The 25113-nt window shown below is 46.3% G+C and overlaps 1 protein-coding gene across 3 annotated transcripts in view; it reads left to right on the forward strand.

Annotated features, from left to right (window-relative positions):
• The first annotated feature begins 10137 nt into the window (after positions 1-10137).
• C2CD2 (C2 calcium dependent domain containing 2) overlaps positions 10138-25113 on the forward strand; it is a 39212-nt gene continuing 24236 nt past the window's right edge. For all 3 annotated transcript variants that reach the window (XM_063345079.1, XM_063345088.1, XM_063345096.1), the window contains exons 1-4: positions 10138-10604; positions 13059-13157; positions 23913-24032; positions 24457-24558. In XM_063345079.1, the coding sequence (XP_063201149.1) occupies positions 10314-10604; positions 13059-13157; positions 23913-24032; positions 24457-24558 (612 nt within the window). In that variant the 5' untranslated portion in view covers positions 10138-10313. The remainder of the gene's footprint in view (positions 10605-13058; positions 13158-23912; positions 24033-24456; positions 24559-25113) is intronic.

Here is a 25113-nt window from a genome sequence, read left to right on the forward strand (position 1 = left end):
CCCCAGCGCTTGTCACTGTGTGCACATGTACTGTCTTGTCAGAGTAAGCGGGGCAATAGGTCGGGTGAAACATACAGCAGACCTGAAGTACCAGGTCTGCTAAATGGTCAGAAGCAAGGGTTGAAAGGGCACTCCAAGTTCAAGAGGATTTGGGCCTTTGATGCTCCTTAAATCTCTTTGAAAACAGGGACAAGGGGCTCCTGGCCTGTCCCTCCATGGAGTATCCCTGCACGTCAGAAGTTAGGTAAGCTGTGGGAAAGGCAAAGAGAGGATGGAGAGCTGCCCTCCGGCTTGTGCACAGATTCGTAAATCACTGAAGGTTTGGCTCCCTCTTTCTCCTTTCAGCATAAGGAACTCCTCTGGCTCTTTCTGCATCCAGTTAAGATCTACATCCACTCCTCTCTCCGTTACTGTTTTAGAGCAGTCTAACATCTGCTTAAATGCTTCACAGAAAATGTCTGCTCTAGAGACCATCAGATAATATTTGACATTGCCATGATTTTAGCCGGATTGGCCAATCAGAATGACAGATGGCCCTCTCCCCAGAGAAGAGAGGAAGAGATAAGGAGATTTACGAGTTTAGAAAAAAGAACTAAACTACTTCAATGAAAATAATAATAAATAAGGAAATAAGAAATAATAATAAAATAATTTAAAAAAGTATACAATATATACAAAACCATATCCAGCTCCCAGGATGACGATCACGTCACCAGCAGACACAGGGAAAGTCCCAGACTGGAGTCAGCAACGGACAGGAGCTGAATTCTGGATCTGGAGTCAGGAATGCTGGGATCAGGATTAAAGGCAGACGAACAGACAGGGTCCTCCTCAGATGTCGGCCATTGAAAGAGCACGAGCCAGAGCAGCCTTGCCCCTTTGATCCCTCAGCTTTTATACTGAGCGTGATGCATATGGGATGGAATACCCTGTTGGTCAGTTTTGGGTCACCTGTCCCGTCTGCTCCTCCCTGCAGGTGGGACCCCTCTACGCTTCTCCGCTTCTGACCCTCTAACGGGGCAGATAGCGAAGTTAGCTGATCTTGGTTGTTACAGCAATAAGTATAAGCAAGAGGCTCTGTGCGTACCATTCCTTGGTATAATCAGGTCTTATCACTCTGAGAGTGAACACTTTCTGAACAATATGCTGTTAATTGCAGAGTTTAGCCAGTTAGAAGAGGCCCAGCTAAAAAGTAAAATTACAAATCAGAAAATTGGTTCTGTTTTACCTCAAACCAGGACAGACGTAAAAGTCAAGAAGCAAACCAAAATGATAAAATGTCACTGATAACACCACGAACATTGTGCCTGTTTTCATGGTTATTTTTTGTTCTAATTCCAGCCATCTGCTTCCTAAGACAGTTGCTGTGCAAACAAATCCAGTAACTTTTACTTACTTTTCCGTTCATAGGATGTTTCCTGTTACCAGTCTTTTTAGTACACAGACACTAATAGGATAATTTTAACTATTAGACCAACATGGATAACATTTCTATTTCCAGTCCTGAAATACTCTGGCAATAGAAATTTTGAAGGTGTTGGCTGCAATGAAGCAACATACAAACCTTTTTACGTCCCCTTTATTTTACATGCATTGAAAGAGGTGCATCAAAAGCAAAGCCAGATTCTGTTAATAGAATTTGCTGTAAATTGCCTCTGCAGTTTTGATACAAACCTTCACAATTTCTTGTAGTTACTAGCTTAAGCTGATACTGGAGAGCACAGGCTCTCATCCAGCAACATGCACCTCTCCAATGAAGTCCCCTGGTATTAAAAAAAGAAGCAGTAAGTCCTGCTGGGATTACTAGCATCCAGGGACACATCTGCTGGAAGGAAGAAACAAACCATGCTGAGTTTTGCAGGCTCCACAGGCAGGTGTCTGAAGGAACAACGGGCAACAAGCCAGAAGAAGAGGTGGCAGAAAGCAGGATGAAAACAGTAAAAGAACATAAGACGTAGAAGAGAGCATGCTGTGGCCCTTCCAAAAACAAGAAAAAAACCATCAGCTTCTGTTTTAAGGTGTCATTTGTGGTGACACCTTAATGACACCTCTTTGGTTCACGCTTTTTCCTTTCTTACCTAATGAACACCTAGGAGTCCCTTGAGGTTTAACACCTCCTGACCCTTTTTGTCTGAGAAGAAACTGCATCCGTTCCTCTATGCTATAAAGTCTACAAAAGAGTCTAAGGGAAGAAAAACTTCCCAAAAGATTGTTTAATAATATTTCCCCTACAATATTGCATTGGAGGTAGTTTGGGTCCTCTTGGAACAGGCTTTGAAAACTGCATGTCCTGAGGGCTTTGACAGGTGTGGCAACTATACCTGTAGAGATACATTTGCAGTTTCTCCACCTTGCCACCTGCACCTCTGGGTCCTAACCAGAGGGATCTAAAATCCAAGGAGAACCCGTAGAACAGTACGTACAGCAGCTTTGTTGAGCACCAGCGTACATACTCCTTCCTCAGCTGGCTAGTCCTTGGCTGTGTGCAAGTCTCTTGCTCTGCGGGGCACCCTGCGTGGAGTCCAGTGAATGTCAGAACAGACACGGCTGTTCCCACCCATAGGTGGAAAGGAGAAGACTTCCTCTGCGTGGCAGCCCAGGGCTGTGATTAACAAGGCTATTTGCTGCTGCCTCTTCTCCACTCATCAATCAACTGAACCGCCAAGTGCCACAAGGAGGAAACTTAGCTTTGTTAGCTTGCATTCAGATTAGTTGTTTCGGGAGAAATTTGACTGAGGCATGTAAGTGCATTTTTAAGAGCATGAGGAAAAAAAAAAAAAAAGTAAAAATACCAAACTCTCACTCTGCATATGTCTGGAGGAGAATAACTGAAAACTACCCAAAAATTGGGTAGCTTTTTGGCAGTACTAGTACAAGGCTTAGGTGAGGAAGAACCACAAAAAAACCCTAGTTTTATGGAGATGATCCTATAATCTATTACATGCCTTTGACACTGTGTACAGGCATTAGGAGGAGCCAGAAACAAAAGACTGCAACATCACACCCACCTGAAGAGCCCCACTTCAAAGGACCACACAGAAGGTGAACCCCTCTCCCTCTGTATATGTATGTATGTGTATAAAAATGTGTGTGTCTAAATATGGCTCAGTTACACGGCAGTTGCTGCGTTTGGAGAAAATTCCCTGTTAGGTCAAAGGCATGTTACAATACACTTTTGTCCAAAAGCTGTCCTCTCTGGTATTTCCTTCACTAAGCAGCATGGTTTCTGCCTAACTGACAGCTAGCAGTGGAGAGATAAGGTGCATCTCCAGGCTCTTGAGTCCTTTGCTCCCTGTTGGGACAGCCAAGGAGGAGGCCAGCCTATGCCAATGGTTTCTGCAGCACAGACAGTTGTCTAAGAAAACACAAAAGCATTGCTTGTAGCTTAACACCTGTTACGATAACATATAGTAAACACACTTGAACATAATGTGAAGTCATGACTGAGGAGTTAAAAGCTTTTTACCCTTTGTCGGTGCCAGAGCACATTGCATTCTCCTTCAAGTAACGCAGGATTTGCATAACCGTATTGTGAGTGAGCCTGTACCCATGTGCTCGACTCAAGGTGTTTTAGCCTTAGCAGAGTACCCACGGGGGTGTGCCCTGGGATGACATGCAACACAAAACTGGTACGTGCCCTTGGATTTGCTTATCCATCTAGCTGAGTTAGAGCTTTTTCACTGTTCTTGTATAGGAAGGTGCGAGTTGTGAGATTTTTCAAAAGCCTTTATTTTATTTCATACTCTTGCTATTGATTTCCTGCAACATTGCTTGAAATGCCTTTGCTTTCAATCTGAAACTTGAAGATCTCTTTTACTACTTGCCAAGTCCTTTCTTCTTTCTGATGCCCAACATTCCCAAAGCCAGTTGGTCTTAGTGTCTTCAAGCATTTGTCTGAGGGGCACATGAGTGTTTGTAGTGCATGGGAGAAGCACACATCCCTGGGAAGTCAGCATCTCCTGGGCTGGAGCCCAACATTCAGTAGGGGAGGCAGGAATCTCTCCAGTAGTTCCTTGTCAGGAGATTCTTCAGGTCTATATTGGACATGGGAAGCCTTGACCATTTGGACAGAATGTTAACTCTGAGCCTAAATTAACCCATAGGCAAGGAACTTCACGCAGCTGGAATCACCCATCGTGCCTAGGGTGCCGTCCTTGAGGAAGGCAGCTCACAATACTGCTTACGAGTACAGCGAGCTCTCCATCCCAGCACCATCACCTCTGGTGATACTTGCGCTCTCTGGTGGAGAGAATAGAACTGGCTCCAGCAGGTGGAAATAAATTAAAAAATAAAAGCTTGTCTGTCATGTTTTAGTTTCTAAAAACTCACGGTATTTCACTAAAGTCTAGTAAATATATTTTTGAAAATTCATGGTCATAGAAAAAATAACACTCTCAAAAATATTTTTCCTTCTTCCATTGCAGTGCTACATACAAGTGGTAAAAGAAACAATCGGCAATTCCAGATAAAATGTCTGTCGTTAGCCTTTATTCCTTTTGCAAAATCGTGACCACTTAGGAATAGATTATTTACCAGATATTGGAGAAAGGGAAAAGTGTGATCCTACAAGAAAAGCAAAATAGCTATAATACAACAAAATGGTAAGAGACTTCTAAAATTAATGGGTGGAATACTGATGTGCTATGATGAATACAAGCACCATGGTGCCTTTATTTGTTTGCTTTCTCATGTTGTTTTGTTTGTTTTGGGTTTTTTTTCCTTGATAGGCTGTATTTCTGGTGCATGAATGGCTTCAAAAGAAAGCACAAGTATCCAAGGTGTACCGGCTTGGGTCCATGGTTGCTCTAATAGAATTGAAACATGGCTTTGCAGTTTTGCTTTATATCTGAATACATAATTCAAAATTATGATTGGTCAAAATAAAATATTGTGACCCATTTGTTTTGAAAGTTAGCCAATTTATCAACAATTATATTTATGGGGCATGGTTTTTTCAAGATTTTTTTTGGGACCAGGTCTGTATGTTAATAACATACCTAATAACAAAGCTATAAGAGCAATTTTCTAATTTAATGAAAACCTCAGCTCCTGGCAGTGTGCCTTCTTAAGTGCTTAAGAGATGTAGGCGTTCGGGCAAAGAAGAACTAAATGACCTAAATGAATTGAAGTTTTTCTACTATGAGGTCATAGTGTCTTTTTCTTCAATAGAGATTGGTGTTTGGATAGATCAGATATCTCCTGTTTTTGCAAAAGAACCAAAAATAAGAGCAATTAGTCAAAGTGAAGGTCTAAAGATGTCATCATCTTGGACCCTTTTTTATATTGAGCAAGACTCCTTCGTTAAGACGAGGATGTTCTCTGGAATACGTGCGTTGGAGGGAGTTATTCCAGATCAAGAGGAGCTGATTGCTAGCCTCCTTGCCCCCACACTAGCTCCTACTTACAACAGCTTGCTTAGTGGCACCTCCTTGGTGCCAGACTGCCGACTGTCTTCCAATGAGCCTTCTCTGGGCATCCCACCTGAGCCTTGTTCCACCTCTTTGCATGCCCATCACTCTCTGAGACAGCTGTCACAAAGCAAGGGACAACGTTTCTGGTACTTCGAGTCACATGAGACAAGACAGGTCACACGTGCTGAATCTCATCTAGAAAGGGGCTACAGAAAACCGACTGGAGAGTACACATAAGGGCAGGACTAAATGGAGGAGCTCATCTTCTGGCTTTAGCGTTGTGCCTCTCCTTGCCCCACAACTCCTGAGCCAACTTGCCACAGTCAGCGGGTAGAAGGACATGCTTGTTACCTGCCTCTGTTACCTGCCTTTTACAGTAGATAAAAGAGTGGGAGAGAGGCTGAAATGCTACCTGTGAAAGGGGAAATGGTCCCCTCCTCCATGAGAAGTAACATGCTGTCGGGTAACATTCCAGGTGTGAAGATTAACAGGTCTACTTCTGCCAGCAGAGCTGTCAATGAAGAGTGTGCGGTGGTATCACCTCAGGCTGACTGTTATGCTAGCAAAATCTCATAATGAAGACATAGTTATAGCCACCTCAAAGGTAAAAGTGGCATCACACAGAGTCCTGGGACACTGGAAAAAGCTCTGCTGGCCAAAATGCAGTTTTGCCAAACTAAGTTTCTCTTACACTATTATACTGTCCTGACAAAGCACTTGTTTCAGATTTCGTGCTAGATTACATGTATGGCCTCATATCAACCTTCTCTTTCTTTCATGTGTGTAAAAAATACTCTGGAGCTCAGAGGCAGAGGATTAGTGGGAAAGGTTTGGATTGATTTTATGTCTGTGCATTGTAATTGTATAAGTGATCATTTAATTGCAGTGATTGAACATACTGTGCTTTTTTTTTGGTCATTGTTCCGCTCACTGCTTTAAAAATTAAATTGATTAAATAACTATGATCTTGTCCTGCTCCCTTTGCTTATATCTATAGCACGGGACTCAGGGTAGTCTCGGATCTAGCACTTTCCAGGTGCCAGATCTGAGTGCATACCCTGCTGTGTCCCACCCTGGCATACACATTTGACTGTGCCAAGTCCAAGCCACCGTTCCACCCATCTGCAAAAAATCTGGAAAGTTCAAACAAATAGTCAAGGTCGTAAAATTCTGCCCACGTTCTGTCTGCAGGGTGAAAGAGGGCATCTCTGAATGTATGTATGATGTATGATGTATGATGTATGATGTATGATGTATGATGTATGATGTATGATGTATGATGTATGATGTATGATGAACCTGGCAGCACTAGTTACCAACTGAGATATTTCTTTGTTGTTCACGTGCCTAGGGTAACTCTACCAGCAAAACATTCTAGCATAGACTAGGTCAGGGTAAGCTACAGGTCTGCAGTTTTCTTCTTGCCTTTCCCACACAGAGTGAAACGGTTGCCAAAATTCATACTTCAAAGGAGCAAGAACAGGACATGTGAGGTAACCACAATGAATGATGCATTTATAACCCTCTGGTTCCAGAGGCCTTGTAAAATCAACTCTGTATCAATCTCGCTCACTTTACGTTTTTTAAACTTGCTTTGCAACCATCACTGACAGAGATACATTCTTGCTAATTAAAAGAAAAGCTGGGATTTGGGAAACACAGAAATACAGCACATAGCAGAGGCTAAGAGCAAGTCAGAATCACAGTTCCCAGCTTCAAAGTACGTGGAATTATGAAAAACTAATTACTTTACTAATCGCATCCCCAGAGCTATGCTTTGATGGGTAAGATCCTGAATGTTAAGAGAGGGCTATTCCAAGTTCACAGGTGCACGAAAAAGGAAAATAATTAAATATTAGCTGCCACATATTTTTGGTATACTTCAAAAGTAAAAATGTAAAATATTTCTAGTAACAAAATAGCTAGTAAATTCTGCAAAGGAAAACTGTCCTTAATATCTCAATGTAATCTTTTACTCTTTCTTGTCATTTCATGTTCACCAGACTCACAAAATTCCTGCCAGTTAAAGAAAACTGTCTATGTGGCCTATGTGAGGAACTGAAACATGGGACAAGCTAAGGGCAGGTTTGTCTGCCACAGTGCAGTGCTCTATTAGAAATTTCTGAGCTATCTGCAAAACAAGATGGTACAGCAGAGACGCTGGCTTGGGTCTTAAAATTAGCACAGGTAATCAATCTGGTCTCTCAGCAGGGTCAATTAACCTATTAGCTGTACTAACATAGGAATATGGCCCTGGTTGTGGGTCTCTGGAAATCTCGGAAGCTTGCTCCTTGGTATCACGTAGGTGTACTCTGCATCACCTGCCTGGAGTCAGGTGGGCAGAAGGCAGCTGGTCGGTGAAAGGAGGGCGGGATTTCCCTGTGTCCCAGGCAAATACTTTGACTTCTGAGTAGCCCATTCTTCTTACGTCCATACAGTAAACTAACAACAGCAGATAAAACCATGTTCTGGCCCTGTCAAGTCTGCAGCTTATAGGTGCAAATGTGGACGGTGTATTTACAACACAAAATTATCAAATTGTTTCTCAGGCAACAGCCTGTTCCTCCTCCCAGAAGCCTGTCCCCCATATTCTAAAATACTGTATTAAATGTTGATGTTACAGCCCTTCAGGAATCCCAGGCCCCAGAGACCAAGGTGAAAGTCTGGAGCAAAGAAGTTGTGCTCTTGGTGGAGGAGGGTCAGGTCAGGGAATACTTAAGCAAACTGGACATATGTAAGTCCATAGGCCCTGATGGGATACACCCACAAGTGCTGAGGGAGCTGGCAGATGGGATCACAAAGTCACTCTTAATCATCTTTGAATGACCATGGTGACTGAGAGAAGAAACAATGGAGGAAAGCAAATGCCACTCCTAACTTCAAGAAAGGCAGGATGGAGGATGCCAGGACCTACGGACCAGTCAGCCTCACCTTGATCCCCGTGAAGGTGATGGAGCAGCTAATCCTGGAGACCATTTCCAGACACATGAAGAACAAGAATGTCATCAGGCATAGTCAGCATGGATTCACCCAAGTGAAGTTATGCTAGACCAGCCTGATAAACTTCTACAATGAAGCTACTGGCCTGGTAGATGAGGGGATAGCAGTGGACATTGTCTACCTAGACTTCTGACACTGTCTCATGTAAGATCCTCATTGAGAATCTGATGAAGTATGGGCTGGATGAGCAGACAGTGAGGTGGACTGAAAACCATCTGAATGGCCAGACCCAGAGGGTGGTGATCAACAGCACAAAGGCCATCTGCACGGCTCCCTCAGGAGGCACGCCAGAGCCAGGCACGGCGGGAGCCCCGGTAATTCCCCTCTGTGATCCATAGCACGTACTCTGATAGTCTGGAATTCCAATTTCCAGCAAGGACAAGATGTTTCTGCCCTTTAAGGCTACAGTAGCGATAGCCTAAACCTGAGCAGAGCAAGAACTTACAGTGACGTTTCACTACCAATCTCAGTGACTTAATCGCTGGTTGTTTTAGCTTGTGGATTGGGACAAAAATACAAGCAAGGTCCATTGGCTGGGAACTGCCAAGGGTAAAGAAAGTCACTATGAAAGAAACAGAGCAGGCAGAGAAAAGCAGAAGAAAAATGAGGACACAAATAGTGATGAGCTGATAAGGTGGCGCTCTGAAAACCAAACAGGAACGTGCTAAAAATGAATGTGACAGAAATAAATAATTATTAAACTTTTATTTACTGTCAAAAGACAATTTCCTCCCCTTTATTGCAAACCTCCTACTGATAACAACTCAGCACGGTTTGCAGAAAGTACCGAGTTCTGAATTTACACTCCAGGCCGCAGGTCACGATGAAACACAGAATTGAATTTTTCCTCCTTCTGGCAAGGGTGACATCCTTGGCAGAGGAGATGCTCAGGCACCAGGAAGAAAAGGGAAGCAGAGGAAAAAATAAAATGTCTTGTAATCTCCTTAGCTGTGAAGGGCCGAGTGGGATGGCCGGTTGCCCTGTTATGTGAAGGGTGCCTTCATGAAATACGCACTTGCGACCGAGGGGCAGCGTGGCAGTTTTATCTACCAGGCTCCGTAATTCTGACACACGTTAGGTGAGTATGCCTCAGCCTCTTGAACACAAAGATTATACGATCTTTCTTTTTTTGGGGGAAAAAGGCCTGTTTTGTAACCGACCCCCTCTCTGCCCGCAAGCAGACACTAACACGTTTATCTGCTGTGTGCAAAGGCATGAGGGGCTGTTCACATGGTTCTTCATTTACAGTTGTTGCTTAGTGTGCAAACGACACCACTAAATAACGCGGATGTGTGCGGAAACCTTTTGTTGCATGAAAAACAACAAAAACGATTAGTTTGACACCTGTGTCTTTCCCGGGCCTCCGGTCTGTACTGAAACTCCCCCTTTTTTGCCCATCCTCGGAAACGCTTCTCGTCCCATTCTGCCCACAGCACCTCCCGATACGGCAAAGCGTTTCTCCGCGAACCGCCGGCTCCGGGCGCCCTACACGAACCACCCCCCCCGGCCGCAGCCTGCGCCCCCGGCAGCCCCCCGAGCCCCGAACCTTCCCGGTGCCGCCGCCGCCGCCGCCGCCCGGGGCACCTGGCTCCCCCTCACCCGCTCCGCCGCGGGGCGATACGCGGCGCGGCCCGGCCCCGCCAGCAGCGCTGGGCAGGGGCCGCAGCTCGGACCGGGGCCGGGCCTCCCCTCGCCGCCCCGCCGGCAGGGGCGGGCCGGGCGGTTACTGCGCCGTGGGCGGGCGGGGCGGCGCGGCGCGGCGCGGCGCGTCCCCGGGCAGGCGGCCGGACGCCGTGCCGCCTCTCCCGGCTCGGGCCCTGCGCCGGCTGCTGCCGCCGCCCGGCCCCGCCGCCCTGCGCGCCTTGGTGGGGGCCTGTAGCGCGGCTCCCATTATGGTCAGCCATGGCGTGGCTGGCGGGCGGGCTGGCCGACCTGCGCTGGTGCGCGCTGGTCGCTCTCTTCGTGGCGGCGCTGGCCACTCTGGCCGTCTACCTGGTGCAGTACGCCCTGCTGGCCCTGCGGCGGAGCCGGCCGCCGCCTCCCCCCTCGCTGCTGCCGCCGGCGCCGCGGCGGGACGAGCTGCTGGAGGAGGGCGGCTCGGTGCTGGCCTGGGCGCTGTCGCTGGGCAGCTGGCGGCGGCAGTGGCGGCGGGCCTGGGTGGCGGCGCTCAGCGCCGAGGCGGCGGCGCGGGCGGTGAGTGCCGGGGACGCAGGTGAGGGGCGGCGGGCGGGAGGGTTGGGAAGGGGGAGACGGGGCCGCCCCGCCAAAGGGCCCGGCCGCGGAGCTCCGGGCGGCGCCGCCGGCGGCTCCTCCGCCTCTGCTACGGGGCGAGGGCAGGGGGAGAGGGCAGCGTGTGCTCCTGTGCCGGCGGGGGCTGCCCCCGCCCGGGGCGGCGGTAGGGACGGTGGGACTCGTTCCGAAGACATACCGGGGTGCTGACAGCACGCTGTGGCAGTGCCCGCCGGTGTGTTGCTGCCCCTCCGTGCGCGTCTGTGTGTGTGGGTACGCGTATTGATGTGTGTGTACGTATATAGTTACTGGAAGAGGGTAGATTAGATCTTAGGAAAAAAAATTTCACTATGAGGGTGGTGAGGCACTGGGACGAGTTGCCCAGAGAAGCTGTGGATGCCCCATCCCTGGCAGTGTTCAAGGCCAGGCTGGATGGGGCTTTGAGCAGCCTGGTCTAGTGGGAGGTGTCCCTGCCCATGGCAGGGGGGTTGGAACTAGGTGATCTTTAAGGTCCCTTCCAACCCAAACCATTCTATGATTCTGTCTATCTCTATATATGTATACATATGTGTACATATATATGTGTTTATATATGTAGAAGAGGCTGTTTGGCAGGCACTTGCAGGAAGGAGCCAGCCCAGGGCATGGAGTGGGCGCACGCGTGGGAGCAGGGAAGGACAGGGAGGAAAGCCGTGTCCCCAGTGGCCCCTGGCAGGGGCTTGCGCCGCCACCGATAACATTGTTCGGGTGCGGGGAGGAGGAAACAATGGAAACTTCCTGGCCTGGGCGCCAGCACGGGGCCTGCGGCCAGTCCTTCGGCAAATAACTCCCAGAGCTGGGCTTCCTTCGTGTTGTCTTAGGCCACGCTGGACCCATGCGTGTGTCAGAGTAACGCTGAGGGCTAGCGTCTTCCAGATGGGTGCGGGATGTTGGGCTTCTCAGGTTTTGGCCAGTTTGCTTTTAACCTGGGTCAGGTAAGAAATGCAGAAAGCGTGGCACCCCATCCCATCCTACCCTTCCTGCAAAGGGCACAGAGTGACATCCCGCTCACTGGTTTGTAGTAGTGCACCCTGGTCTAAGAGGCGAGGAGGTTAGGTGAGGCCACGGCAACCTAATTCCCTAGTCCTGAGGACTGACCCCTTGCCGTGTCAGTGGCAAATGCTGCGGCTAGACTATCTAGTAAGCGGCATGTACCCAGGTCTCCGAATTTGTGCACAGCCCTCTCCCTAGATCTAGGAGGTTCCATGCTGGCCCCAGCATGCTTTCTTCTTACATGCCAGGGGGCAGGCTGGGGGAGAAGGAGGAGCGGGGCGATGTGTGTGTGTGTGTGTGAAAGATAAGAAAAGCAGTTTGACACTTTCCAGACATCACTGTAAGCTAGGGCACCAGAAGGAAAATACTTCGTCTGCCCTTACAAATTGCATGGTGCAGTCGAGAAACGCATGGATTGTGCTAAGAAACGAAGGTTTGCCTTGCGCCTGTGGAAGAGGAGAGTCCAGACATCTTGGGCAGAGGTGCTAGGAACTGAAAGTAACTAGAAACAAGCGTCAGCTTCCCATCCCTGACTGGAGTCCAAAGCCACATTGACGGGAGGGGGGAGTGAGCAGCTGGAGCCGTCTCTTGCCATGAGTTCACTGCCTGGCACTGCAGCGTGGCGTTGCTCCCGCTGTCAGGCTCCCAAAACAATGTCAGCGGCGCACAGCTAATGAAATTCCTGCGTGCAAAACAACCTCGGGTGACGAGGGAAGCAGCGCTGGCCGCTCGCTGTGGGTAGTGGGTGGAGAATGCGAGTGCTGGTGCCTCTGAAAGTATGACCTCACTGCCAAAACAGGTATACGCTGTCTTTTCCTTGCTGTCTATATGAAGACTGAGTAGCTGTCATCACTGCCTGCCTTCAACACATGAGGAAGGATTGGGGAGGGAAAGGCTTCTTTCCTCACCTCTGCAGGATGATACTTGGATTTTCATAGTTTTGGCATAGCCTAGTGCAGCTGTATGACCTTTTTTTTCCCCCCTTTTTTTTTTTCCCCTTCCCCCCCCCCCCCACTTTTTTTATTAGGCCAAACCGAAAACGCCTTTTAAAACTACAGCACCGATTCATCCTTACTCACGTAGGGTGGTTTCACTGAACTTTGCCACTGCTCATGGGCTTCACTCTGCGCCATGTACCTTGCTATTCTGCTGCAGTGAAAGATGAGTTATGATTAGGCTCATAGTTATGTCCTAAGTATAGGTTTTCTGGCTCTACCCTGTATTGTGTAGTGAGGTGTCACACAATTAATACATACAAGTTTTGACATACATTTGCAATTCTGTGTCTCGTTATTCCAGGATCTTTGCTGTCAGTGCATTTTTATCACTTGTTTTCAAGCGATGGGTTCATCACCTAACGATGCTTCTTGTTTTCTTCTTTCTCAGGATTCACAGTTGCTTACGTTTGAGGAAGATGACCCGCAAGAACCACTTGAGCTAGCAGTTAAACAAGTTGTTAGTGTTGTAAAGTCAGCTCAAGAGAAGGTAAACTTCGGTTGTGTTCTGGTGTAATTTTGGCCAGTTGTTGTTAACTTTTTTTATTAGCATCAGTGGGAGTTTTATTTGTCGGTACTTCTGTTCTCTTGACTTGAGTTTGTTGAGGCTGGTAAAAGGCTGCCTCTCTAATGGACCTGTGCAAATTCTTCACATTGATTCACTCCTTTTGCAAGTCATGAGCAGAGTGTGCTCCAGGGCTTCTACCGAATGAACAATAACCAGGGTTATGCCAAGTTTATAAGTACACCTGCAATGAACTCATACTGCAGCCCTCCTCCCCCCACCCTCACCATCGTTAGGGTGCTTCCCCATCCTGTTGCTGAAGCATGGGGTGGGGAATTCATGAAGAAGGAAAGGGACACTTCTCCTCTGGGACAGGAAAACATCTTTGTCTGCCTGTTGCTGTTTGCGTGGCTGATTACAGGTTTGCTTCGTAAGTCGTAGCTGGGTAAGGATGAGAGGAACAGCTGCAAAGTCCTCAGGGTGAAGTCTTCGCCCTACTGAATCCTGTATTCGGTGAGGAGCGAATGGTCTCTTTCTTCCTCTCCCACCCTACATACTGGGAAGTAGTTTCCCCGTGTTTAGTGGATATGAAATTAAAATAAGGCAGAATGTGACTCTTAGAACAGGGTTAAAATGTATGTATGCTTATTAGCAATGCTGCATTTTCATCCTAGTGACTGTAACTACTAGTCACATCTGAACTGGTGCTCAGCTTTAGGCATCTGCATCAAATTAGCCTAGTGCGTTTCTTCTGGTTTTGCTTTGTTATTTTGGTTTGCTTGTCTGATTTAGATGTTAAACTGCTCTACTATGATTCCTTTGAAAACCATGCATGCTTATCTGCCTGATACACAACTTATAGGCACACCCTGATTGGTGGCAGCTGGGGATTGCCAACATGTGAAGTTGTTTGTGCACTTGTTCTCTCTCTTTTTTTTCTTTTAGGTGTTTTTTTTCTTTCCTCCTACCAGTGGTCCCTACCCCAGCAGTGGGGCGAGAGAGACTGGAGTTGGGCTGTAGAGTTGGCACTAGTGTTGTTCTGTGCCAGTGGAAGACACCATGATGGGAAATTGTAAGGAGAGGGGGCTGCTAGGTCTAAAAGTGGTGTGGCTGTATGTAATGTGTGAGGTTAGCAACTGGGGGAGATCTGCTACCAAAAAAAGCTAGCGACTAACAGCACAAAAACCAGGTGACTTGCAGTGCGGTACCTGAAAAGTTGTCGGAAGGTGGGCAGGGCTGAAAATGTGTTTGCGTGGGGGATGGCCAGGAGGTTTGGGTCTGCTGGCAGCCCTTGGCCAGTGTCAAAGTTCAGCAGGGGTGTATGGGGCCAGCTGTGTGCTCATAGTACTGCCTGTGGCTGGATGACAATAAAAGCAGCGTCTCAAGGCTAAAACCCGCTTTTGGTTTTGCCTGTGTGCCAGAACCAGGGGACAACGCTGCAGTGCTGGGTTTCCCTGAAGTCCCATTGTACCACTGGGAACATCTCTGCTGCAGTCCTCAGTTAACTTCTGTGTTGTTTAAATGTAGATTCTGACTGCTGTAGCAGTGAAGTAAGTTAGTGCCCGTGGTGCCCTGTGGGCACCTTAACCTGCTGTGGTTAAGCTTGGGCAGTAGAAGGTAGTGAGTGCAAGCAGCCAAAGCCTGGGGAGCTGCCGGCTGCTGTGTGGCTGTTCTCTTGCTCTCCTCTACCTGTGGCTTTGCGATCCAGCACCCTCCCTCGTGCAGTCTCTGGTCCTTGTCTGACCTTGGGTTGAGCCATTTCAGTGCGTTAATCGAGCTGTTACACTACAGCCAGCAATCTAATGTGGTTTCGCAGCAGCTTAAACCAATATAAGCACATTTAAAAATGTATTGGATTAAAACAGGTTTGCTTACGTAAACTGGGTTGTTCTGAACTGTCCCAAAACCCATTTCCATAATCTTATGTGCAGCTGCTGGAAAAATATCTGTGAACTATTCTTACTCCTTCAGTTAAGGTACAATCTGAATATTTATTTGGATTTTAATGTATTGTATGTACATTATACATATACATTAATGTAATGTATAACCTTAGAGCGGCACTCTGGTAGCTACTTTTCCCCCTTCCTTAAATGCATACCTTTCTCTAAACACCTTAGGAGTTCTCCCATATGGTAATTCTCTCTCTTAAATATTCCTCAGGTAATACCAAGGGTCCAAAGGTGTTTTTTTGTGGTGGTTTCTTCCCCCGACCCCTGCTCTTTAAACTCTTAATCTTTGCGTATGAAATTGAAATTTCTCTCTGCAGCTTGTCCAATCTCAAACTTCTGATACGTGTTTGTAACTCACTGCTGGTGTGACTGGCTCTGAATGTAGTTTGTGACCATATGCTGCATGTTTATCAATGTTGTAGCATCCCACAGAGCTGTGCACTTGCCTGAGGCATCAGCTGGCACAAGACTTATTTCCCTGCACCCAGTTCAACATGCTGCTTTACTTGTGATCTGTATGGCAGGAGTGTATAGGTGCCTTGGTTCAGCAGCCAGGGCTTGATTTATTGCATGTCACTTCAAATATGTATCAGACCGTGCATTAGGGAGGTTGTGGTCATCAAAGGAAGTGGAGGATTGAGGGTGAGAGATCAAAATAGCAGTAAACATGGGATGTGTGGTACCTTCAATGCAGCTGTATGCTGATAGAGCCCTGCAGTTTGTCTTTTGTGGTGGGTGGTCCTCTGTCCTCTTGAATGCTGGGCCTTGGAGCACACCCAGGTGATGCACCACTGCCTGGTGCTCGGAGCGAGCCTCCTGCCTGGGAAGGCTCTCTTGCAGTCTTGCTCCAAAACAATACAGGATTGCCAGCCAGACCGTAATTATTATATTACTGCAGACAGTCCTGTTTATGACCAGGACACGTGCTGACACGTGCAGTCCTTAGGTATATACATACTGTCCTTGCCTTGAAGAAGCTGAAAGCTGTAAAACTGGTGTATGCTTGACGGTGCAGTGCTGCAGACACGGTTAGGGTAGCTGCTGGCTGTGAGCTTGGCCAAAGCCGTTGTGACAGGGACAGAGCTGCTCTGTGGTTGAAGGTTACACCACACTGCTTCTTGACAAAGCCTCTATTTATACGTCGCCTTCACTCCAATTTTGGCCCGGAGCCTAAATTTATAGAATGAAGTTGCCCATTTTCGTTGTGTGGTGTTGGTTGTTTTGTTATAATAAAGTAAACATTAGCAATATTCTTAGCTAATTCGGCCAACCTTTCCATTACTGCAGTCTATTTCCAGAGGCTTTGAACTTCACAACAGCGGCAACATGATGATTGTCTTGTTGGGGACTTGGCACAAGAGGGTTTAGATGGAGCAGACTACAACAGAAGTCTCCTTTCTTTTCCTGCTTCATGCTTAAATAGAAAGGGGGAAAATGCCCTCAGAGCACCATTCCTTTAATGAGCGATAATCAGTTGCTATACAAGGAATGACTGTCTTGGATCACAACAGCAAATATGAGAGTTTCATGCTAATTTTTGTGTGATGAATTTTGCTGGGGGAAATAGTGGAGAGAAAGGAGCACTGTTTAGCATGCCTGTGAGAGGTCCTGTTCTCTGATGAGCTGCGCAGCGTGCCCGAAAAGGCACCCACACGGCTGTCGGAGCTTCATCTTTGTATCACTTTGTTTGCAGCCACCCTGCTGACAGCTGACAGCCTGTGTCCATGCCATGCTGGGGCACTCGGGCTTCCAGTTCCGCTTGCCCTGAAGCAGGTAGAGACATTGTGCAGCAAAGACTGCTTTCTGCTCCGGGAAAGACTGGTTTCTTCTCATCACCCCTACAGTACTAACTGGGACTCCTAGTTACGTATGTGTGTTTATTTCTGATTATTGTTGGTGGGGTGGACTGCCCTGACCATCATGTGCAGTTCCTATTGTCTTTTAACTCCCTGTTTTGCTTGAAAAGCTGTCCTAGAGCTTCACTGCTGTAATGACTGGGGTTTTTTTACAAGCCAAAGTGGAATCATGGCCCACGCAGCTTTTTTGCTTTTTTTTTTTTTTTTTAGTTTCTGTGCTAATATCTTAATGCATTTGCTTTTCTTCCATGGTGCTTGCTGTCAGTAAATACACTGTGAAGGAATTATATTTCCTTCCAGTCTTTGTTTACCTTGGCTAAATAAGTTGTTACTTAAGTCTCCTTTCATTATGTTGTCCTGCCTCGTAAGTCACTCCTGTGCACTTATTCTCTGCAGCAGCTCCAGTTAAATCCATTTTATTGATCTTGATTGCTGAAGCGACGCACAGTAGTACAGGTGAGGCCTCACCATGCAAGATTACTGCTTCCTTCTGTCTCTGAAAGTACTTTCTTGATGCACTTTAGGCTTCCAGTCTGCCTGTCCTGTGGCTGCTTCATGCTGTGACTGACTTGATGCATCCAGGTCTCTCTTCCTTTGCTGTTCTCCCAGTGATAAGCTGCCCTTTGTAGGAGTAGTATCTGTTAACATTCTCATACACCCATGCTCTGTATTTTGAATTGCATTTCTCTTCTAGTCGTCAAGGTTCTTCAGCTTTTCCATGTGATGTCCTAATCTTCCTCTATATTGCAGCTTCCCAGCTTGCTTTCCTCAGCATCATGCTTTCTTTCAGTTTTTTCCTGAGGGATTTTGGACGTTAACAGTGGAACAGGGTTGGTGCCTCACAGGCTGCTTTGTGACTTGCTTCCAGCTTTCACCTCCTTGCTCACTGTACAGTCCTCTCCCTTTCAGACACGTCCCTGTTCGCCTTAACATGGGAATGATGGAGTACAAGCTTAATTATCAGTGGGGTGACTCTACTAAAATGGACAAGGCAACATAATGGATCTAACCTACCTAAGAACTGAGTGCCTTGTCAAAGGAAGACATCAGGGTGGGGATTTGTTTGCGTCAGCAGAGATAATACTGGTTTTGGCGCTGTCAGGTAGCCCGCCCATCTTCCAGCTGCTACTGCAGATGTGTGCGGGCCTCCTATAGGCTTGTGCCGCATCCACCAGCCCAGCGCAGCGGCCAGGGATGCCTTGGCACCCTTATGGCATGATGTGCCTGTATCTCTGCAACCCAATCTCTCTCCAAGCTACTGTAGCACAAACTGGCAAACCTCTCCTGCATTTTATCGTCTTCCGTTTGTCTCCATGTCTTCAGATACGCTGTCTCCCAAATTGTTTGTAAAGACTTGTGTGTTTGTGAGGCCAAACTAGCAAGTCTATTTCTGGTATGTATTTATTTTCCCCCTTCTTAAATTTAAGTCCTGCTTCCTGTCCTCACACCGTTTGATATTTGCTTTACTTGATAGGCGGATTGAAAATTCTTCCTGTCCTGTCTCTTTGTACTCCCTGCTTGTTTATTTTATTCCCCCCTCCCCTTTTTTCTGCTTCTTTGAATTTGTATGTCTGTCAGTCTCAAAGGAATGGATAAATTCACTTGTTTTATCAGTTTCTGCTTTGTTTCTGTTGCTGGCATGGTAACTCTTCTCTCTGTCTCCTGCACTCATTCCATCACTCACCCTGCCTTCACCCTGGTGTTTACCGTCGTTTTGGAAAACTGGCTGGGGGTTGTCTCATTGAAGTTGCAGGCAAACTCGCTTTGATAACGGCTTCTAAAAATCTGTCCCTAACTGTGCCTGGGTTAGATGTAGCATTTGTCTTCTTCAATTTGTCTCTGTCACTTGGTAAACTGCTTGGGTAAAGAGAGAATGGTGAAGAAGCTATAGAAACCCCCTCCAGCATAGGCTCTGGTAACCAAGGAAGATGGGCTAATTCTACTTCTGAACAGCTGAGTGTTATGACTGTAAAAGAGGCAGAAGTTTCTGACTGGAAAATTTTTTTATGGTTAGGTTTTAAGCTGAGCACACAAACTGACTTTGTGGCCATAGACAAGATAAGGTTTCTGTGCCAAAACCAGAGCCGCCGCCTTCTCAGAGTAGTACTCCAAAACAAACATGGGAAATGGTGAGGGTCCTAAATCTAATGGGGTGTTGGTCCCTACAGTTGAGATCAAGGCAGCTTTCACTGCATGGCTGTGTCATGGTGTATATGCATTTTCTTGAGAAAATGTTAAAGGTTTGTATTACTTACGTACCACTGAGCAACCTTGAGTAACCTGCTCTTTCTGGAAATAAGTACCAAATGCAGTAAAACTGTTTTCCTTCCAGACAAAAAAGCATTCAAGGCCTGTAATGCCACATGTGCAGGTGATGCGGTTAGGGCCTGGGGAAGGTGAAGATGATCTTCGCCAGCAGGGGTGTCTGTCAGAACTTCCCCCTGAAGTCAAGGCCCTTCACTCTCCCTTGGCCATGGGAGGGAACCTGCTGCTGCATGTGGAGAGGGGAGGGAGGAGTAATGAAAAGGCCACGTGTAATGCAGGAATCGATGGGATGCCAGTGCCAAAACTGACACTCCAAAGTGAGAGGACACCATATGTGGGGAGCAGAGGCACGCTGGTGCTCCTTGAGATGAAGCAGCTTCTGCTGCTACTTCAGGAAAGAGAGAAGCTGAAATTCTGCATTTTTGTCTCCAGAGGAACCGCAAAGGGAAAAGGTCAAGATACAGATGGGGAGGGTAAAGGGCTTTAATAGCTGTGGGTACACAGGTTTGGATGCTTGAGTTTCTTGGAAAAATATAGCTGCTGTGCTTTGAAAAGGACTGTCATGGTTTAACCCCAGCTGGCAACTAAGCACCACACAGCCGCTTGCTCACTCCCTCCTCAGTGGGATGGGGGAGAGAATCAGAAGGGTAAAAGTGAGAAAACTCGTGGGTTAAGATAAAGGCAGTTTAATAGGTAGAGGAAAATCCACACATGCAAGCAAAGCAAAACAAGGAATTCATTCCCTGCTTCCCATGGGCAGGCAGGCATTCAGCCATCTCCAGGAAAGCAGGGCTCCATCACGCGTAATGGTTACTTGGGGAGACAAATGCCACTACTCCAAACATCCCCCCATTCCTTCCTCTTTCCCTGGCTTTGTATACTGAGCATGATGTCTCATATGGCATGGCATATCCCTTTGGGCAGTTGGGGTCAGCTGTCCCAGCTGTGTCCCCTCTCAACATTTGTGCACCCCTAGCCTGCTTGCTGCTGGGGAGGTGTGAGGAGCAGAAAAGGCCTTGACGCTGTGTAAGCACTGCTCAGCCACAGCTGAAACATCCCTGTACTATCAGCGCTCTTTCCAGCACAAATTCAAAACAGAGCCACATACTAGCTACTATGAAGAAAATTAACTGTACCCCATCCAAAACCAGCACAGTCTTACTCCAGCTGTAGTGCTTTTTCAGTCTCCTTCATTCCTGCAGCTGTTTATCTGAAAGAGAATTTTTTTAGGGTAATTGTACTAATGATTTTAGATACTTCTAAGCAAGGTGTGCTACAGCATCTGCAGCTCATTGGATCTATGTGCTGGTGTCGGGCAGATGGCAACGAGAACCCAGCCAGGTTGAGGAGTTTTGCCACGGCAGCTCACCCACATTGTGGGCTGGTGCCGTCAGGGATGGAGGCAGGTGAGGGGGGAGGCTGGAAGGTGTTGAGGAGAAAGCAAGAATAACCCTGACTTGGGGGTTGCCGGTGATGGCACCTGAGGAAGGGCTGGGAACCCCTTCCATGGGAGATCCCCAAAGTGCACGGAGAGACCTTGGCTGGTGATGGGGTATTTGTGCTGGGGGAGGCTAGAGCTCTGGGGGTGCTGGAGAGAGAAACCACCTTGGTCCTGCTGGTAGAAGAGTCCTGTTTTCTTTGTGCTGCTACTTCATCTAACCCTATTCCTGCTAATTTTTGAGGTCTTGCTTGTCCAGATGTAAGAGAAAAAAAGAGAGCTGGAGTGTGACCCCTCTGTGAGTCCAGAATTAGCCGGCCACAGCTGCTGGGTGGTGCAAGGGCTTAATTTTTAAAGAGCAGTTTGTTATAAAAGTGACAGGTTTTCTAGACTCCAAAACAGAAAGTGTTGATAACTGGGGATGTCCCTGCTAAGGAGGGGTGGGAGAGAAAGGTGAGGAAAATAATTGAAGAGCAACTCCCTTCCCATCAGTCCAGGTGCTGCTGTTTTCTTGTGAACATCTGTCCGTCCTCTTTCTCTCCCCTGACCCTCCCTTCTCCCGCTCTTCATCTGTGGAGAGAAAATGAATTTGAGGAAGCAGGTTGGATGGGGGCATGGAGGAACAGGAGTGTAGCACAGTATTTTTCAGTATTTTTCTTCCTGTGACTGTTCTGTGGAAAATGGCCTACATATTTCTGCTCTGGTCTATCAAAATCATCCGCTACACTTCTAAAGGAATGTCACTTAAAAAGAGAAGTGGCAGTTGCGGTCTCTTTAATCAACTTCTCACCACTTGCGGCAGCATCTTAGATGAAAACAGAATCACTTTCTCTTCAAATTCTAGCCCAGAATTCTACTTCCCTCAGTATTCTGACTCCATAATCCATCCTGCTCTCAGCACAAAGGGACTCACCTCATGTAAAGACGTATTATTTTCTGTTAACAAATGTGGAACCACTCCTTTTTCCGATTAGATTAAAAATTAGCAGACCTCTGTATCTGAAGACCACATTTATTTTATTAGAAGTGAGGGGAGAAGGGGAATAGGACTTCGTAGATTTCTTTGGCAGAAAATTAATTGAGGAGGCTAAAAGCCCAAACCTTACTGGTTTGGGTTCCTAAACTAAAGGTACAAATATAAAAAAAAGTGGATTTAGCATCTCTTGACAAGGTGTAGACAGAAGAGTGAAAGTTCCACCACCTGCAGTGTTTGTTTCCATCCTTTACTTAGAAGTAAACGCAATTAAGAAAAAAGTGTCACATGAACTCATCTACCAACTATCCTGCCACACTTTTTTTTAAAGCAGTAATCAACTGTGTATCTGGCAACCGTGGCTCTTAGACATCCAGAAATTCCAGACAAATGGCTCCGCATCACGTGTGCAGCAAGTCCAACTTGTTCTGAATGCACTGAACTTCCTATGCATTTGTGGATGAAATGTGCGCGGGTGATAAACCACTGCATTTAGGACATGCAGGTGTCAGCAGCTTTTGCTTCAGACCTGTCCTTTTCCCTCCTCTGCCCTCGAAAAAGTGGGAAGAACCTGTTCATTTTTGAAGTCTTTAAAGAGACACCGTGCCAATCCATCCTCATGAATGAAAGGAATCATTCTGTGTTTCACCTCGACTGCAAGTGAAATAAGCAGTTAGGCTCTTCGGTCTTGTTAGCTATTAAAAATGCTTAAAAATCCTTTACGTTATATCATAATAACCTGTGTTTGTGCTGAGTATATGGGATTAAGGGTCAGAAATCATTTTTGAAGGAAAGTAGACTTTGGGGAAGGGGAGAGGAAACGGATTTGTCCACTTCTAATTTGCAGAAGACAAACCTGGAAAGGCAAATCTTGTTGCTTGTGGGTGTGGTTGGGATTTTTATTTGTCACGTCCACCCCCTCCCCCTGCTCCTTTGTAATTAAGTCTCTACCTTAATGGAAGTGCTCTAAAGCCCTTCATAATGCTCTGGTGCTTCTTAAAATGTGTGCTATAGAGCCCAGGGAGATGAAATATATTTAAGGAGAGACTGATAAGGATCTTCCAGAAGTTACATGATTCATTTTAAAGCCTTCAGCTTCAATTTCAGTGCCCATAAGTGAGACAATAAGTGCGCAAACGTAATTTAATAGCAGACATGCAGAGTTTCCCTCAAACATCTTGCAGCGAATTATTTGTCTGCGCATGGCATTAACCTGGTTAGCTTTGCCCAAGTCAACCTAAGGAGGGCTCAGATGTCCTTTCCAACAGTGGAGCTGTGGGGACAGTAAGCACAGAGGGACAGTGACAAGCAGCTGTCTTCAACCAGCAGAGCTCTTTGCGAAGCGAGCTTCTCTCCCTGGCGTAATGAGTGATTTCTGACTTCTGTACCTGTGCTTGGGTTTTCCCGCGCCGCCAGGCACTTTCTGCACACTCCAGGAATTTTGCGCAGCAGCTCTGGCACCTCAGTCGGTTTGCAGAGGAGAGGGAGGAAAAAGCATGCAGTGTTTGTAAACTCAGCGTGATAACAAGTTAAATTACTGCTCATAAAAGTGAGGGAGTGTACTCAACGAGGTCTGTTGCAGTCAAGTGGCATACAAAGTTTTCTCAAATGTTTAGCTTCGTCACCAAACTTCAGGGCCTTTCTTGGTTTGGTCAAAGACTTGAATAAACTTTTAAAGGCTCCTGCCCCTTCCCACCCCACTGGGAACTGGAATTAATTACTCACACAAAATCCTCTTCTGCAGCAGCAGGGTTATGCCAAAGTTTCACATTTGTAGGATAACATTAAACCAAATATTGTTTGTTAAAACCAGCTGTCCTATGGTAAGCTACTCAGTTCAGAGCAGAAGAGGAAGAAGAACAAGCTTCTTTGTCTCCCTTGTGCAAAATTGTGATCTTTGAGCTTTTAATGTATAGATACGTGAAACACAAAGGAGTCTTTGTCAAGTGAGGGGTTAACTTTCGTATTGGATAACAATACAAAAGAAATTTTGGAAAATACCAGAATTACCAGGTATTACATTCTGTGTCCAGAAGTGAACACTTGAACTACGGTTTTTAGAAGTGAATGTACAGAAGGAGGTCGGGAAGTTAATGAAATTGTTTAGAAATCTCTCACCTATGGGATTTAACATGATTCTGGTAGCTTAAAGTCCTTCTTTTTCTTAGTTCCTTTCTTGCCTTCACCAAACGTTCTTCTGAAGACTAAAGTATTTTTCGCTTCCTTTGTTTCCCCCCACCCCTTTCATTTCTTTAGGTTGTTTCTTGCAATGTTGTGGGTGATTCCGTTAAATTTGTTGTCACTGTCTCACATACTTCGCCTGGGGCTGCAGAAAGTCAGTCATACAGCGTGAAATTGTCTCCACTTTACTTGCAGGTAAAGTATTAAGTGTTACACTCTCTCTTCTTCCTTTTGTTCCGTCTCATCCTGCAGCTGAGCTGAACCTCCTGTTTGCAAAATGCATACAAGCTCTTGTTAATTTCGGTAACATGTTTAATAATATTACAGTTTCCCTTTGGGGCAAGTGATAAATTCATAAATTAAGCCGCCTCTTTAGGGGACGGTGGGTAAATAACATATTGGGTAAACTACTTGGATGTGTAGAACAACAGTGCCCTTTTTTGACTGGTGTGAACTATCAAAGCTTAAGTAACTTCTGCCTTCTTAGACTATCACTCTGAATTTACTTACTCAGAAATTGGTATCATTCCTCCTTTGGCGAGCATTAGTATGGAGCTTGACCTACAATTTCTTTACAGGACACCAGAACACTGTCTAATAACTGTTTTCCTATCCACAGCTTCAGCTCTATGTGAAAGACAAAGGAGAAGATGTCAAAGTTGAGTGGCTCCTCATTAATGCCAATGAAACCAACTTTGAAATCCAGCCAACAGTGCAGGAGGTCAGTCCGTTAGTTTTATTTGTTGTAATGGTAGAGAAGATGGGTCTCCATCCCTTCAGTGCAAAACGCAGTGTAATGCTGTAGGTTAGCAGTAGAAGTGTATAGAGATAAGGTATCAGGTGAGGCTGGAAAAGCTGAAGCAAAAATGCCCATTCCTTTCTGCTGGCTGTTTTTGGTAGAAGTGTGGGGCAGTCACCTGTCGGCAGTGCCGACTTGAACTGCTTCAGTGACATCTGCCATGGCTCGTCCATCAAAACCTTGCATCTCTGAAATCTGGGAGCATTTCTCAAGATTACTGAAGCATTAAAGATAAATCAAGTCTGTATTTGACAGACAAATGACTTCACAAACATTTTCCATCCAAATTCAAAGGTGTGAAAAATGTCTGTTCCTAAATACCTTCTTTCAGACCACTTCTAAAATAATAAAAAACCCCAATTGTAATGGTATTCCTATCAAAGTAATTACAAAGTTGTCCCTTCCTTAACTTAAATCAGTTTTGAAATCTGGCAACAATAGTTTAGAAACAGCTCTGGAAAAAATACAATTATTTAA

The sequence above is a fragment of the Chroicocephalus ridibundus genome, chromosome 1 (assembly GCF_963924245.1).
Source record: "Chroicocephalus ridibundus chromosome 1, bChrRid1.1, whole genome shotgun sequence".
Classification (NCBI taxonomy): domain Eukaryota; kingdom Metazoa; phylum Chordata; class Aves; order Charadriiformes; family Laridae; genus Chroicocephalus; species Chroicocephalus ridibundus.